The 17380-nt window shown below is 48.8% G+C and overlaps 2 protein-coding genes and 1 long non-coding RNA gene across 5 annotated transcripts; 1 reads left to right on the top strand and 2 right to left on the bottom strand.

The window, feature by feature from the left end:
- Positions 1-5735: 5735 nt before the first annotated feature.
- Positions 5736-6628, bottom strand: LOC135299872 (uncharacterized). The gene is made up of 3 exons (XR_010361711.1): positions 6538-6628; positions 6238-6427; positions 5736-5963 (listed from the first exon to the last, which is right to left on the bottom strand). It is a non-coding gene; the product is annotated as an uncharacterized LOC135299872 (long non-coding RNA).
- A 390-nt stretch (positions 6629-7018) lies between these two features.
- On the top strand, positions 7019-14305 carry LOC135298327 (uncharacterized). 3 transcript variants are annotated; one of them, XM_064415895.1, is made up of 2 exons: positions 7019-10168; positions 12142-13650. In XM_064415895.1, the coding sequence occupies exon 2, from the start codon at positions 12144-12146 to the stop codon at positions 13203-13205; it is 1062 nt and encodes a 353-aa protein (XP_064271965.1). In that variant the 5' UTR covers positions 7019-10168; positions 12142-12143; the 3' UTR covers positions 13206-13650. The 3 variants fall into 3 exon arrangements, with proteins under 3 accessions (XP_064271965.1, XP_064271963.1, XP_064271966.1); XM_064415893.1 differs by having other exon boundaries at positions 7029-7922; positions 10031-13650; XM_064415896.1 differs by adding an exon at positions 13663-14305 and having other exon boundaries at positions 7031-13087.
- Positions 14306-14736: 431 nt separating this feature from the next.
- Positions 14737-15786, bottom strand: LOC135299871 (ribosomal RNA processing protein 1 homolog). The gene is made up of 3 exons (XM_064419287.1): positions 15627-15786; positions 15304-15511; positions 14737-14986 (listed from the first exon to the last, which is right to left on the bottom strand). The coding sequence occupies exons 1-2, from the start codon at positions 15648-15650 to the stop codon at positions 15308-15310; spliced, it is 228 nt and encodes a 75-aa protein (XP_064275357.1). The 5' UTR covers positions 15651-15786; the 3' UTR covers positions 14737-14986; positions 15304-15307.
- Positions 15787-17380: the final 1594 nt, after the last annotated feature.

Genomic DNA, 17380 nt, shown 5'->3' with positions numbered 1-17380 from the left:
TATTTACAAAAATATCCTAACTTTTCAAACATATATACACCGCCGTAATATCTACAGCCATCATCTGCATCAGTCCTGGAAGGAAGAAAGAAGCAAAGCTGGAGTCAGCTGCCAGCACTGGGCCCAGCTGGGCCCCAGGAGCTGGGACAGGGCTGGCAGGGCTGGTGTGGCCCCAGGCAAGTGCAGGGCAGGCCAGGGCTGGTGCTTGTGGCAGCACAATCCACGCCCCCTGCGGGCAGCGTGTCCCTGAGCGGGGCCATCCAGCCCAGCCCCAGCCTGGCGCCAGGGCAGCCACTGTGTCTGTGGGCAGGGCATGGGGAGCATCTGCCTGTCTTACTTGTGGGGCTCCATCTTCATCCAAGGACCATGGGCTCCTCCTCATCCTTCTCATCCACTTCCATCGCCTCGATGTCATCCTCCTCATCAACTTCCATCTCCTCAACCTGGTCTTCCACGTCCACCTCCATCATCTCTTCCTCATTCAGCACCATGTCCACTTCCATCGCCACCACAGTGTCTCTGTTAGTCTGCAAGAGACAGCACAATCTCACAGTGGGGTTCCTGTCCCACACCATCCATTCCCACATGGCTGCAGCCTGCTCAAGCAGGCTGCCTCCTCCCTGGAATGGCACAGTACCTCCACTGGCGCAGCAGTGCTCATCCTGCTGGGGTTGGTGCTCCAGAGCAGGCAGCAGGAAAAGGCCAGGCAGCAGCAGCAACAGCTGAGTGCTGACGGGCAGAGCGCAGAGCGAGCGCCAACTGAGCGCTGGCAGCAGGCAGAGTGTCTGCTGTGGTGGTTTCCAGGTGCTGGACGTTCCACCTGGAACGCTGTGGGAGCTGTGATGTCACAGAAGTTTCAGGGCCGCTCCACACTGGGAGATGGGCATGGTGGAATGATGAAATCCTTGAATGGTTTGGCCTGGAAGGGACCCTAAGGATCATCTGGTTCCAAGCTGAGCAGCCTCCCAGCACAGCAGGTTGCTGCGGCCCCTGTCCAAGCTGGCCTTGGATGTTGGTGGGCATGGGGTATGCACAGCCTCTCTGCGCTGGTCCCTGTGTCAGGGACAAGCACCCTGACAGGAAAGAACTTCTTGCCATCATGGAATGGATTCCAGCTCTTGCAGTTTCATCCCATTCCCCCTTGTTCTGTGACTTCAGTTGCTGACAAAGAGTCCTCTCCCACTTCCCTGTGGGTCAGGCTGTTCCTGCAGTGTCACACATGTGGCTGAAGCTGCAGCCAGGAGAGAGAGAAGCCAAGCTGGCAGAGAGAGGAAATGGGGAAAGTGACATGAGAGATGAGAGGAGAAGGAAAAAGTAGAGTCATGCAAGGCATTGTGTTGGGTGGGCTGCGGGATTCCTGCCTTTTATTAGAGGCCAGGTTCTCTGGTGCACTCAATGACTGTGTGATTGCGGCGTGTCCACAGTGAGCCCGTGTGAGCGAGCTGCACTCCCAGAGGCCGGAGCACACTTGCTTCAAGTGCTGATGAATGAGGCCAGAGATGGGTCTTTGTGTGGAACTCCAAACGCTGTGCATTGCCATGAAGAGGGTCCAGGGCCAGAGAGAAAATGAGGCTGGGGTCTGAGGGTTTCATTCGGGGGGGAGAAGGGGTGAAGCCAGGACCAGCAGGGGAGAAGAGAGAGGAGAACATTCTCTGGAGAGTAGATCTAAGGAAAAAATGGCAGTTGAAGTGGGTGATAGCAACAAAACCTGCGGATTGCAAGAGGCTGCAAGTGGCCATGGGTGAGAGCCTTGCATTCAGAGGGGTTTCTCTGTTTCACCTTGGTCCCCTTTGCCCTAAGGTATTACAGTTGCAATGAGAGGCCCCTGGGCCTCCACAAGTGCCCCCTTTTTGTTTTCAAGAATGAAGGCTTCTGCCATGGACTTTTGCAAGCGTTGAGCAAAACTGGATAGAATAACCAAGACAATGAATACAAGAAACAAAGCCCACAAAACAGTCTTGACTAAATCACAGAATCACAGAATCATGAGTTTGGAAGAGACCCCTAAGATCATCAAGTCCAACCTATGCCCTAACATCTCAACTAGACTATAGCACCAAGTGGCATGTCCAGTCTTTTTTTAAACACATCCAGTGATGGTGATTCCACCACCTCCCTGGGAAGACAGTTCCAGTGCTTTATTATTCTTTCAGTGAAAATTTTTTTCCTAATATCTAACCTATACCTTCCCTGACGTAGCTTGAGACTGTGTCCCCTTGTTCTGTCAGTTGCTGCCCGGTGGAAGAGACCAACCCCCACCTGTCTACAACCTCCCTTCAGGAAGTTGTAGAGAGCAATAAGGTCACCTCTAAGCCTCCTCTTCTCCAGGCTAAACAACCCCAGCTCCCTCAAATGTTCCTCGTAGGGCTTGTTTTCCAAGCCCCTCACCAGCCTCGTTGCTCTCCTCTGGACACGCTCAAGTATCTCAATATCCTTCCTAAATTGAGGGGCCCAGAACTGGACACAGTACTCAAGATGTGGCCTCACCAGTGCCGAGTACAGGGGGAGAATGACCTCCCTGCTCCTGCTGCTCACACAAGTCCTAATGCAGGCCAGGATGCCGTTGGCCTTCTTGGCCACCAAGGCACATTGCTGGCTCATATCCAATCGGCTGTCAACCAGCACCCCCAGGTCCCTTTCTGCCTGAACACTATCCAGCCACACCGTCCCCAGCCTGTAACGCTGTAGGGGATTTTTGTGGCCAAAATGCAGAACACGGCACTTAGACTTATTAGACTTCATATTGTTGGACGTAAAGATGAAAGCCAGCCTTTCATGCCCCAGTCTTTCAACAGTCCAGTGAGCCAGTCGTTGTTGCCTTTTGTCTGGATCTTATTGATTTGATCTGTGAGCAGCTGGCCGCTCTGGTATACTGAGTCCCTATGTGAGAAGAGGTTGACATGCGTGGCCATGGGCAAGAAATTGTGGCTTGGCTGTGGAACCACCCATGCGAAGGCATGTGGCATAGTTAGGAGCATCCAGCTTCCTGCTGCAGTGGCAAGAAAGGACAGCATCCTTTGACTTTAGCTAATTTACTAGTGGGTGGAGGCTTGGGTGGCCTGAAAGTAAAGAGATAGGGAGATTGCAATGTGAAACTTAAATTCTGGTCCCACTAAACTTTCTCTTCTGTAAGGCAAGGGTTTGAAGTCAGCTTATTAGAAGAATCAAATATCAAGGCTAGAATACAGTTTTTCCAATTGTTAAGCGGTATATCGCAGTTAGTGGTGTCTGAGCTCTCTTGGTGTTGGTCTGTGCGGTCCACACTGCTTAGGAGATCTTCTTCTGTCCTTCTTCTTCTTCTTTTCCAGGCTGCCGCTGTCTCTCTTAGGCTTTTGTTCTGTTTTTCTGATGGTGGCTGTGGTGTTTGCCTGGCCATTGGCAGAAGAGTTTTATGTTTTTTGCTGGGATGCGTCTTGGGCCTGCTGCTGTAGAGACACAAGCATATCCTCCCTCCCAAGTAATGAATGGGAAAGGGCCCATAATTTGTTTGGATTCAGGGTCTTTGATCAAGACAGGTGGCTTTTCTTTTTATTGGGCTGCCAATTAAATATAAAATGCCTGATGACTGGGGGAGTTGTTGAAAAAGTTGAGCACATCAAGGGCCTTGGCCAGGCTCTCAATGGGAGATAATATGTGGACTCCCTGTCTCCGTTGATCAAGGATCCTTTGGATGGAAGAGTGGGCCCTCTGGACTATGGACTGTCCTGTGGCAGAGTGTGGTATGGCTGTGACATGTTTTGTAGCCCACTGGTCAGAAAACGGTTGGAATTAGTGGGAGGTATAAGCAGGACCATGATCAGTTTTAATTTCCTGTGGAACAGGGAAGGTGGAAAAGGCTAAAAAGGAACGTTTTATAGCAGCTTTTGATTTTTCAGCAGCATGGGCAAAGGCGAAAACCGCAGCGTTGTCGGTGTGGATTGAGACGGGGATGTATTTTAGTCTCCCAAAAGGGGCTTGGTGTGTGATGTGTGATTGCCCGATCTGGAGAGTCTTTAGTCCTCTTGGATTGAGTGCAGCTCTGACAGAAGCAAAGGCACGTTGCTGACAATTTGGGCAGGTGTTTGCCATGGATCTTGGGTAATTTTAAAGATGCTGAGCGGTGCAGGAATGTTTTGATGGTAGAAGTGGTGGCGGATCCTAGCCTGTTCAAAAACATTCCGTGGGGAAGTTTGGACAACCCTTGCTGGGGCATCTGCTGTAGCATTGCCTACTATGAACCCAGGAAGGGTGGTATGAGGCCTTGTGTGCATGATATAGCGTGGATGTTGTCTGTGGGACAAAAGAGAAATGAATGCTGAAAACAAATGCTCTAGTTGGGGTTAGAAATGTCTTTGAAAATGGAATTTTCAGCCCGCTGCACTAGGTCATAGACATGTGCCGAATCAGTGATCAAACGAATAGGTTCTCTGAAAGTGGAGAAGGTCCTAAGGACTGCAGTCAATTTAGCAGTTTGGGCAGGGTGAGGATCCCCTGGCTTGGCTTTTGTCTCTTGAGCAATGCGGAGCCAGGGCAGTGCAGAGCAGGGTGGGAAGCAGAGCCCGGAGCCTTTGGAGGCTGCAAGCCTTAAACATCAGCCCCTGCAGCAGCCCAGATGCAGGTGCCACAGTTGCCAAGGCTGTCAAGGCCTTGAGAGCGGGCAGGTGGATTTTGCATCCCTGTGGGCTGATGGCGGCTCTGGAGCCAGGAGTGGCTGTGGCTGCAGCAGGAAGGGTGGCTGAAAGTTTCCTGCCTTGCTTTGGTGGCATGGCTGCAGGGGCCAGTGCAGTGAGAGCCCCCTCTGTGCTGGTGAGAGCTCAGCTCTTGGGGACGCGGCTGTGCCCCAGCCCAGGAGCAGCAGCAGTGGCCAGCGGCAGCAGTGGTGTCAGTGGGACCCCCTGTGCACAGGGAGCCCCAGCCGCGGGGTGGCCGTGGCAGCAGCCCCAGGGAGCTCCAGCCCCGGGATCCCGGAACAAGTGGAAATCCCAACTGTGCAAACGGTGCCTGTGCCTCTTGGGTTTTCTTTGGTTGAGGGGATTTCGAGGTACGTTAGAAGTCTCTTTTTCTCTAACTTAGCTGTCGAAGGAAGAGTTGAGAAGTATGTGCTTCACTCTCTTAAGGTTGATTTTTATGTTTTGTCTAAAACATTTTTTGTCTGGCCTGCTGAGGTTTGTTCAGCAGGTCAGCTCAAGGCACTCTTTTTGCCTCTCGGGTTGGTGTTATCTTTTATATTAAAAAGTGCATATACTATGTTTACAAGAATGTTTTAATACCTATTACTTAAGTTAGATAGTGACTTTCTACTTGAAACCAATTTGTGGATGCTAACATCATCTTTCATATGGATGCTAGGGAGAAGAAAGAGGAAGGACAGGGTACGCCCAATTTTTCTATCTTAGAACCTCTGACTTCTATGTAGACAATTCCAAACTCTTTCGTACAAGGTTCAAAACCTCTGTGTACAGTGCTCTAAATGTTTTCCGTTCACTTTGTGATTACTATTACTAGACTATCTAAATTGTTGTGACTTTTAATTCTTGACATAAAGGTGGTAACATGCTTTATGGGTTAAATTCAAAGGCACAGGGGTCTTTGGCTACATGCCAGGGTCTCTGAACCCCCTGCCAGGGATTTAAAGCCCCCTGGCTGGGGCTGGAATCATTTAGGATGGTCAGGGGGAGGTCCGGGGTTCTGACAGTGCCCAAAGGAATGAGAAAGAGAAGTGAAGTTTTATAAAGAATCATTATTTATTTGCTGAACATCGGCAAACACGAGGATTTACAGAACACCTTCCATTACAAAAATCCTTATAACAACAACAACAACAACAATCTACAGCACATATTTCCGTGGGATCCCATGGACTAACAATCTTCAAAACATATTTACAGAGAACTACTAACCTAAGAACATATTTACAAAAATCTTCTAACTTTTCAAACATATATACAGAGGCGTAATAGGTACGGCCGTCATCTCCAGCAGTCCTGGAAGGAAGAAAGAAGGAAAGCTGGAGTCTGCTGCCAGCCCTGGGCCCAGCTGGGCTGGGAGCTGGGCCACAGGAGCTGGGACAGGACTGGCAGGGCTGGTGTGGCCCCAGGCAAGTGCAGGGCAGGCCAGGGCTGGTGCTTGTGGCAGCACAATCCAGGCCCCCTGCGGGCAGCGTGTCCCTGAGCGGGGCCATCCAGCCCAGCCCCAGCCTGGCGCCAGGGCAGCCACTGTGTCTGTGGGCAGGGCATGGGGAGCATCTGCCTGTCTTACTTGTGGGGCTCCATCTTCATCCAAGGACCATGGGCTCCTCCTCATCCTTCTCATCCACTTCCATCTGCTCGATGTCATCCTCCTCATCAACTTCCATCTCCTCAACCTGGTCTTCCACATCCACCTGCATCCTTTCTTCCTCATCCAGCACCATGTCCACTTGCATCTCCTCCACAGTGTCTCTGTTAGTCTGCAAGAGACAGCACAATCTCACAGTGGGGTTCCTGTCCCACACCATCCATTCCTACATGGCTGCAGCCTGCTCAAGCAGGCTGCCCCCTCCCTGGAATGGCACAGTACCTCCACTGGTGCAGCAGTGCTCATCCTGCTGGGGTTGGTGCTCCAGAGCAGGCAGCAGGAAAAGGCCAGGCAGCAGCAGCAACAGCTGAGTGCTGACGGGCAGAGCGCAGAGCGAGCGCCAACTGAGCGCTGGCAGCAGGCAGAGTGTCTGCTGTGGTGGTTTCCAGGTGCTGGACGTTCCACCTGGAACACTGTGGGGGCTGTGATGTCACAGAAGTTTCAGGGGTGCTCCACACTGGGAGGTGGGCATGGTGGAATGATGAAATCCTTGAATGGTTTGGCTTGGAAGGGACCCTAAAGATCATCTGGTTCCAAGCTGAGCAGCCTCCCAACACAGCAGGTTGCTGCGGCCCCTGTCCAAGCTGGCCTTGGATGTTGATGGGCATGGGGCATGCACAGCCTCTCTGCGCTGGTCCCTGTGTCAGGGACAAGCACCCTGACAGGAAAGAACTTCTTCCCATCATGGAATGGATTCCAGCTCTTGCAGTTTCATCCCATTCCCCCTTGTTCTGTGACTTCAGTTGCTGACAAAGAGTCCTCTCCCACTTCCCTGTAGGTCAGGATGTTCCTGCAGGGTCACACATGTGGCTGAAGCTGCAGCCAGGAGAGAGAGAAGCCAAGCTGGCAGAGAGAGGCAATGGGGAAAGTGACATGAGAGATGAGAGAAGAAGGAAAAAGTAGAGACATGCAAGGCATTGGGTTGGGTGGGCTGTGGCATTCATGCCTTTTATTAGAGGCCAGGTTCTCTGGTGCACTCAATGACTGTGTGATTGCGGCGTGTCCACAGTGAGCCCGTGTGAGCGAGCTGCACTCCCAGAGGCCGGAGCACACTTGCTTCAAGTGCTGATGAATGAGGCCAGAGATGGGTCTTTGTGTGGAACTCCAAACGCTGTGCATTGCCATGAAGAGTGTTGTCCTGGGTTGACTATATGATGCTTTTATCCCCAATCGTCTTGTTCTGTTTACGCTGAATAATATGTTTTAAACCTTTAAGACTCTCTTCCAGACAGTGAGGACGGGAGGGAAGAAGCGCACAGTTTGTTTTCAGACTGCTCTCACTCCTCCACATTCCTGCTCCTGGACTGTGTTGTCTGCGGATGGACAGACAGCCGGACAAAGCTCCTTTTTTCCCTTTTTCTTTTTTTTAGTTAGTTTTAGCTGGCTGAGGTAAAGAAGTTCTCCAGATTGTGATTTTTTTCCTTTTTTCTTGGACCTGTTCAAACCTGCTCTGCACTGAACACCCAGAAGAGCACCGGCAGCTCCACCTGTAGCCCCTGGCCAGGCCTAGGCCGCGGCGTTTCCAGCACCAGAGACTGATCAGAGACTGAGTGAGCCAAGCTGCAACCAGGAGAGAGGACTGTTCTGAGTTTGCTTTCCTTGGATCAGTGAGAAGTTTTATTGTTTAATATTGTTTGGTTTCTATTGTTTAATAAACAGGTTTCTTTCCACTTTTCTCCAAAGAAATATTTTCTCCTGAACCGGTTGGAGGGTGGAGGGGCAATTGGATCTGCTTTTGTAGAGAAGCCCCTTTGGGAGTTATCTCCCAAACTTGCCCTAAACCAAGACAAATACAGCTAGTGGCGCCCAACGCGTGGCTTGAGAAAGTGGAAAAAAACCCTTTATTGATTGTAGGTTTGTTGTGCTTGGTGTGTAGTAGGTTAAAGTACCCAGTAGCCATGTTATTTGAATTTGTAATGTCTCTTGGGGAGGCCTTTATGTGGCTCTGGTCTCTAGACCTTTTTGAGGTTTCAATACCTTTCTGGTCACTAGGATTATTGTCCCTATCACGTAGTTTTTGCGGTAAAGGGGCATGGATTAGATTAGCTATTGTGTTAGCCTTGGTGATAATGATTTATAAGGCGTTTACAAAAATACTGGCGTCTGTTTACGATATGTATGGTTTATGGTTTCTTCGTCTTACCCTGCATCCCAGTTGTAGCAGTATGTTTTGGGAATTTATTAGTAATTGCACCCAGCTGGTTAGAGGAGGAGCAGGGAATGAGGCTTTCCAGCCTTTCCTTTCCTTCTTCTCCTTTGAATCTGTTATGTCACTTGTAGAGAATGTTCAGTTTCCCCTGAATATTAAAGAGACCATCTTTCTGGCATTTAATCTAGTAGGCTTCCTCTATATGGTCTGCAGCTTCTCTAGAATGAGGGCTGAGATGTCTAGAAGAGCTGATGAGACCCCTGACCCAGAAGTAGACCCACGTGTGGAGAATCCTGAGTGGGGTGGAGAATGGGAAAATATGAGCCAAATCCTGAAAGAATTCTCTGACCCTATAGTCTGGGACTTTCCCCATGAACAAATTCAGAACCCAGCTGAAGTGGGGAAATATCTGAAAGAGAAGTATCTCAATGATAGCCCTAAGGAGAAAAGGATCATTGCAGTGAGCTGGGCCCTAGCATATGCTTATCGTACACTGCTAGATACTCTAGGGCAGCAGACCGAGGAACGGGGGCAGGGAGATACATCAAGAGCTATCCCAATCGCTCAAGTTGCAACCAACACCCCAAGCTCAAAACCAGCAGCTAAACCACATAGTGAACCTAAGCCAGTGGTTAAACCAAACAATAAGCCTCAACCAATAGCTGTTGCTACTAGCACTAAAAGTAAGAAGTGCACAGACAAGACCGATCGACCAATAGATGATAATGATGATGATGCAAAAGAAAGACCCTCAACATTTCCTAACATAAAATCAGGAGTCAAAGCAACTAACACAAAATCAGAAGCCAATATTAAGTCCTTCTCCCTAAAAGACCTGCGTGGCCTAAGGAAGGATTACACCCGACGATCTGATAAATCCATAATTAGCTGGTTAGTCTGTCTTTAAAATGCTGCAAGCGAAGCTACAATTCTGAATAACACAGAAGCGAAGCATTTGAGATCCCTGTCACATGATCCTGTCATTGACCAAAGCATGATGAGGGGGGCTAACCCTCACAGCCTCTGGGTACGGGTCTTAAACAGTGTAGCGCAAAGATACCTGTGTGCCGATGATCTCTACATGCAGCAAACACAGTAAAAAACCATAGAACAAAAGATTCAACGCTTGAAAAAAATAACAATAAGAGAAATTATATTCTCAGATGACATAACAACTAAAAATCCAGACTTAGTACCATGCACATCTGTGATGTGGCGAAAACTAGTACAACTTGAACCACATGAATATGCATCTGCTCTAGCTATCATAAAGCGAGATAACACGGATGAGACTGTGCTTGACATGGCAAAGAAACTCCGAGCTTATGCAGATGCTGTGCATAGCCCCACACATGCCAGAATCGCAGCGGTGGAAACACGTCTGCAGAGATTAGAAGATAAGATAAAAAAGAATCATAAGAAGCTTAGAAAAGAGATTAAAGAAAACCTTCTCCAAATCTCAGCAGTACAGATCAGAGGTTCTAGTACCCAATGCAGACGTTCCCCAGATGGAGAAAGAAAGTACACCCCACGAGCTGAGCTGTGGTTCTTTCTGCGTAATTGTAGAGAAAACATGAAGCTATAAGATGAAAAATCCACCGCTGCTCTGGCCCGAAAAGTACGTGAATTAAAAGAAGACAAAGCTCAGAGAAGAAGTTCCACCACAAGGAAAGCAGCTCCAGTTACCCATAGCCAAACTGCCAGGTATGATAATAATAATGACATGTCTAATCCCCTTGAAAAAACCTCTAAGACATATGCCCAAAGAAAGAAAGATAACCAAGCTTAGAGGAGCCCTGCCGCTAGCCAAGTAGAAGCTAAAAAAAATCGTGTTTTCTGGACAGTATAGATTCGTTGGCCTGGCACATCAGAACCACAAAAGTATAAAGCTTTAGTCAACACTGGTGCACAGTGTACCATAATTCCATCAAGACACGTAGGGACAGAATCCGTTTCTATCGCTGGTGTGACAGGGAGATCACAAGACTTCACTTTAGTAGAAGCTGATGTGAGCTTGACTGAGAATGAGTAGAAGAAACATCCTATTGTGACTGGCCCAAAAGCCCCATGTATCCTGGGCATAGATTATCTGTGAAGTAGGTATTTCAAAGACCCAAAAGGACTGAAGTAAGCATTTAAGATAGCAACTATAGTAACAGAGGGCGTCCAGCAATTGAATACCTTGCCTAGACTGTCTGAAAATCCATCTACAATAAAGCTTCTAAAGAGAAAAGAACAACAAGTACCAATTGCCACTTCCACAGTACATCATCGACAATATAAAACCACTCGAGATGCTGTAATTCCCATCCATAAGATGATGCGAGAGCTAGAGAGCCAAAGAATAGTCAACAAAACCCACTCACCCTTCAACAGCCCCATCTAGCCTGTGCATAAATCTAAAAGAGAATAGAGACTGACGGTTAACTACCGTGCATTAAATAAAGTGAGTCCACCACTGAGCGCTGCTGTACCAGACATATTAGAGCTCCAGTATGAGCTTGAGTCCAAAGCAGCGAAGTAGTATGCCACTATCAATATTGCCAATACATTTTTCTCCATTCTGCTGACAGCAGAATGCAAGCCTCAGTTTGCCTTCACCTAGAGAGGTGTGCAGTACACTTGAAACCGACTGCCCCAGGAGTAGAAGCACAGTCCTACCATCTGCCATAGACTGATCCAAAGTACACTAGAAAAAGGTAAAACTCCAGAACATCTGCAGTATATTGATGACATCATTATATAGGGGAAGACAGCAGCAGAAGTGTTTGAGAAAAGAGAGAAAATTATCCAAATTCTCCTGAAAGCCGGCTTTACCATCAAGAAGAGCAAAGTCAAAAGACCTGCTCAAGAAATCCAGTTTCTAAGAGTAAAGTAGCAAGACGAACAGCGTCAGATTCCCACTGATGTCATCAACAAGATAACAGCAATGTCTCCACCATCCAACAAGAAGGAAACACAAGCTTTCCTAAGTGCCATAGGTTTTTAGAAAATGCACATTCCTGAATATAGTCAAATCGTGAGCCCTCTCTATCTAGTCACCCATAAAAAGAACACTTTCCACTAGAGCCCTGAACAGCAACAAGCCTTCGTCCAAATTAAGCAAAAAATCGCTCATGCAGTAACCCTTAGCCCAGTCAAAACAAGACCAGATGTGAAAAATGTGCTCTATTCTACAGCCGGGAACCATGGTTTGTCCTAGAACTTGTAGCAGAAAGTGCCTGAAGAGACTCGAAGCCGACCACTGGGATTTTAGAGTCGAAACTACAGAAAGTCTGAAGCCAACTATACTCCAACAGAGAAAGAAATTTTAGCAACCTATAAAAGAGTCCAAACTGCCTCAGAAGTAATAAACACCGAAGCACAACTCCTCCTGGCACCCCGACTACCAGTACTGGGGTGGATGTTCAAAGCAAAAGTTCCCTCTACCCACCATGCCACCAGTGCTACATAAAATAAGTAGATTGCTCTCATAACACAGCGTGCCCGTATTAGAAAGCTGAATCGCCCTGAAATTCTAGAAATAATTACAAACTAGCCAGAAAGTAAAAACTTCAGTCTCACTGATAAAGAAGAACAAGAAATGACACATGCTGAAGAAGCTCCTCCATATAACCAACTGCCAGCGGAAGAAACACAATATGCTCTTTTTACTGATGGTTCCTGTCGCATGGTAGGAATGAATCGGAAGTGGAAAGCAGCCGTATGGAGCCCCACACGACAGGTTGCAGAGGCCACTGAAGGAGAAGATGGATCAAGCCAACTTGCTGAACTCAAAGCTGTTCAACTGGCCTTGGACATTGCTGAAAGAGAGAAGTGGCCAAAGCTCTACCTCTACACTGATTCATGGATGGTAGCCAACACTCTGTGGGGATGGCTGGAGAGGTGGAAAGAGGCTAATTGGCAGCGTAGAGGAAAACCAGTTTGGGCTGTTGAAGAGTGGAAAGACATCGCTACCAGGGTAGGGAGGCTACCTGTGAAGGTCCGCCATGTAGATGCCCATGTCCTCAAGAGTAGAGCTAATGAGGAGCACAAGAACAATGAGCAGGTAGACCAGGCTGCAAAGATAGGGGTGTCCAAGACAAACCTAGATTGGGAGCATAAGGGAGAGTTATTCCTAGCTCGATGGGCCCATGATGCCTCAGGTCATCAGGGTAGAGATGCCACCTATAAGAGGGCACGAGACCGAGGAGTGGATTTAACCATGGACAGTATTTCTCAAGTTATCCACAACTGTGAGACGCGTGCTGCCGTCAAACAGGCCAAGCGGATGAAGCCCCTATGGTATGGTGGGCGGTGGTCCAAGTACAAGTATGGGGAGGCCTGGCAGATTGACTACATCACACTGCCCCACACACACCAAGGCAAGCGCTACGTGCTCACAATGGTAGAAGCCACCACAGGATGGTTGGAGACCTACCCTGTGCCTCATGCTACTGCCCAGAACACCATCCTGTGCCTGGAAAAGCAAGTCCTGTGGAGACATGGTACCCCTGAGAGGACTGAGTCAGACAACAGGACTCATTTCAAGAACAGCCTTATCAGCACCTGGGCCAGAGAACATGGCATTGAGTGGGTGTACCATAACCCCTACCATGCACCAGCTGCGGGAAAAGTGGAAAGGTACAATGGGCTGCTAAAAACCACCTTAAAAGCCTTAGGTGGGGGATCTTTCAAAAATTTGGAGCAGCATTTGGCAAAGGCCACCTGGTTAGTTAATACCCGAGGCTCTACTAACTGAGTGGGCCCTGCCCAATCTGAGCCTTTGCATAGAGTAGATGGAGACAAAGTCCCAGTGGTACATGTCAGGGGTTTGTTAGGGAAGACAGTTTGGATCAATCCTACCTTGAGTACAGACAAACCCATTTGCGGAGTTGTTTTTGCTCAGGGACCAGGTTGCACATGGTGGATAATGCAAAAAGATGGAAGAACAGGATGTGTACCTCAGGGAGATCTGATTGTTGGGTGAGAACTATGTATAAATATCACTGTTTGCTGAATGTTACCACCATTGTCTGTGTATAGCTGTATATTAGATGTATAATATATGTGTTTGTAGAGTAAGAATATATATTAGTTTTAGTAGTAAGCCGATGATATGGGGATAAGGGGTGGAATGTCCTGGGTTGACTATATGATGCTTTTATCCCCAATCGTCTTGTTCTGTTTATACTGAATAATATGTTTTACACTTTAAGACTCTCTTCCAGACAGTGAAGAGGGGAGGGAAGAAGCGCACAGTTTGTTTTCAGACTGCTCTCACTCCTCCACATTCCTGCTCCTGGACTGTGTATTCTGCGGATGGACAGACAGCCGGACAGAGCTCCTTTTTCCCTATTTTCTTGCTTTTAGTTAGTTTTACCTAGCTGAAGCAAAGAAGTTCCCTGGACTGTGATTTTTTCCTTTTTTCTTGGACCTGTTCAAGCCTGCTCTGCACTGAACACCCAGAAGAGCACCAGCAGCTCCACCTGTAGCCCCCCTGTCTGGGCCTGGGCAGCAGCATTTCCAGCACCAGAGAGACTGATCAAAGACTGAGTGAGCCGAGCTGCAACCCAGGGAGGTGGCTGTTCTGAGTTTGCTTGTTTTTTTGGATCAGTGAAAAGTTTTGTTGTTTAATATTGTTTGGTTTCTATTGTTTAATAAACAGGTTTCTTTCCACTTTTTCTCCAAGGAGATATTTTCTCCCAAACTGGTTGGAGGGTGGAGGGGCAATTGAATCTGCTTTTGTAGAGAAGCCCCTTTGGGGGTTATCTCCCAAATTTTCCCTAAACCAGGACAAAGTCCAAGGGACAAATTTGTGCCAATGAACTTCACACCTTGAACTAGGAGGATCAATTCTTGTTGTGCTCAGCAGAGTCTGGGGACAGAGAGGGTTTCCAAAGGAAATCTTGGTCCATGTGGGGCTGAGGCTCCCTCCAGGCTGGCTCCAGCCCCTCAGGGTGCCCACAGCCCAGTGCCCCCTCCTTAGCCCTGGGGCTGCCCAGGGAAGAGCCATGGCTGAAGCTCTGCAGGAGCACACAGGCTCAGCCCTGCTCCAACATGGGATTCATGGGCCAGGGCACGCTGGGCTTTGCCCCTACAGCTCCCAAGTGTGTCCAGAGAAACTGCAAGGAGAGGCTCACCTCTGTCAGTGGGACCCCTCTGTGCACAGGGACCCCCACTCCTGGGGAGGCTGTGCCAGGGACCTCCAGCCCTGGGAACCTGGAGCAAGTGGAAAGCACAACTTGTCAAAATGCTGCCTGTGCCTGAAGCAAATGCAAGGAGAACTGAGATGTGAAAAATAAAATTTGTTTATTACAGAAGAACAGAAGCAAAAATACAGAAGATATTTACATTCTAAGAATGTTTGTAACAACAACAATTGATAGAACATATATAGAGAAAAACCTACCTAGCAAAACTATGTGAAATGTATTTACAGAAGTCCAAAATAGCCCTAAAATCTATATTCTAAAAAACAACAACAAAGTGTAAAACATATATACAAAAGGGTGGTGCCTCTGTCGGTGATGTCCATCGCACCTGGAAGAAAAGCAAATGGCATGGTCACTCCAGTCAGGCACAGAGGGCTCTTGCATGTGCCCCCAGGCTGGCACATGCTGACCCAGCAGCAGGACTCTGCTACCAGAACTGAGCCTGGCTGGGTCTGGCATGGAGCTTGTGTGGAGCAAAGCAGGCACAGGATGGGCTGTGGATGGCCACCAGAATCCAGTGGCCTGGCTACAATGTCCCTGAGCAGGGAGCACCCAGCCCAGCCCCAGCCTGGCAGCAGGAGACCCACTCTGCCTGTCCTGCTGCTGGCATTGCTCTTCATGCCAAGATCATGGCCGCTTCCTCACCTTCTTAATCAATATCCATGTCCTCAATGGACTCTTCCATATCCACATCCATCTCTTCGTCCTCATGCACATCCACGTCCATCTCTTCTTCATCATCCTCATCCACATCCATCTCTTCCTCTCCAGGGTCTTCTCCGTCTATTTCCATCTCCTCCTCCATATCAATCTTGGTATCTACCTCCATCTCCTCCTCTCTGTCTGGGACAGCCTGCAGAGGTAGGTAGCAAAAGCTCAGAGCGGGTCCCTGTCCCACTCCATGCCCACAGAGCTCCAGCCCACCCGGGCAGGTGGGGGGTGTCCACCTCCATGGAATGGCACCATACCTTCCTCAGAAGAAAGGGGAGCATCCTGCAGGGCTGGATGATGAAATCCAGGCACTCAGGAGCTGTCAGGAATGATCGAGGTGATCGGGGTATCGGGGGGATAAGAAGAGTGAAAGGCGAGGGCAGGAGCAAGGTGCAGAGCGTGTCAACACAGCGGCCAAGGGTTGTGTTGTGCCCTTTGCTGGGCGCTGGACATTCCAGCTGGAGCGTGGGCTGTGACATCACAGTTCCCAGGCTCCATCTGAAGTGGACAGTGGAGACCATGGAATGATGGAGTCCCTGAACGGTTGGGCTTGCAAGGGAGCCTGAAGAACAACATCTTGTTCCCAGCTGAGCAGTCTTCCCCCAGAGCATGCTGCTGAGAGCCCTGTTGCCAAGGATGGGACATGCACAGCCTCTCTGCACAGCCTGGGCCAGTGCCCCACCACCCCCAGTGGAAAAGAGCAGCTTCCTTAGATGCAGCTTCCATCAACCTGCTGCAGTTGAAAGCCATCCCCCCTTGTCCTGTCAGCACAGGCCCTGCTGAACACTCTGTCCCCTTCTTTCCTGCGGGAGCCTTCCAGTCCTGCAGAGCCGCAGTGAGGCTGCCCAGTGTCTCCTCTCTCCAGGCTGAGCATCCCCAGCCCCACTTGCCCAGCAGTCAGTCACATCAGGGCCAGTCAAGGCTGAAGGGTAGCAAATAGCATCAGGAACTGAGAGATGCAAGCTTTAGACCCAGGTGTCCTGGCTTGTAAAATAAGCATGTATTCTATTTTTGCCATCTGTTGGGGGTTAGGCAGTTTTTCTTATCTCTTTCAAGAACAATGACACTGCCAGGAAGATAATCTCCTGCTAATGGGCTATTGAATTACTCACTGTGGCTGGTAAGATTAGTTACATCATCCCATTGGGAGATGCTCCACCCAGAGGGAGGAGCCAAGCATCCCTGCCACCATAAAACAAGCGTTTCTGAGACCACAGACAGCCTTCTTCGCTGGATTTCCCAGAGGAATCAGGAACCAAGGCCCAGCTGCTCCTTCGCCGCATTTTCAGAAAGGATCTACACCCTTCTGCAGATCGCCGCTCCAGGAGGAGCAGCCACCATCTGGCTGGACTACTATCAACACCCTGACTTCTCAGGGTGTCAGGTTTTTCTCACTCTGCCAGTGGTTTTTTGCTTGTGCTAAATTACATTGTTATTTAGGGTTTTTTTTCTTCCTAGTAAAAAACTGTTATTCCCATTCCCATATCTTTGCCTGAGAGCCCTTTTAATTCTGAAATTGTGATAATTCGGAAGGAGGGGGTTTACCTTTTCCATTTCACAGGAGGCTTTTGCCTTCCTTCACAGACTCCTGTCTTTTCAAACCAAGACAGATTTTGGCGCCTGAACAGGGGCTCGAGGGCATTGAGAAAAAAAAAAAAAGGGATTAACAGTTCTTAGGTAGTTTAATTTTTAAGTACCACCATGTGGTCTAGTTTTCCCTGGTTTGGGTGGCATGTGGTCGCAAGTGTATTCTTCCCATTTACAGGCCCTTATCTAAATATGGGTCCTATAACTAAAGCCACTGTGTCTGTTATCAAGCTTGTCCTCTGGGTGAAGGATTCATGGATCTTTAATTTCCTCTGGATGGCAGGTACATGGATTCAGAGCTATCACACACTAACTGCATGTTTTTGGAGTTACTTTAATAATGGTACCTACTGTGTAGAAATGACACGGGGGGAAACTTTCTCCCAACCTTTTAACCATCTTTTTGGGTCTGCTCCACCAGTTT

This window comes from Passer domesticus, chromosome 4, assembly GCF_036417665.1.
Source record: "Passer domesticus isolate bPasDom1 chromosome 4, bPasDom1.hap1, whole genome shotgun sequence".
Classification (NCBI taxonomy): Eukaryota; Metazoa; Chordata; class Aves; order Passeriformes; family Passeridae; genus Passer; species Passer domesticus.
The sequence above is the reverse complement of the archived record's forward strand: the minus strand, read 5'-3'. Positions and strand labels throughout refer to the sequence as shown.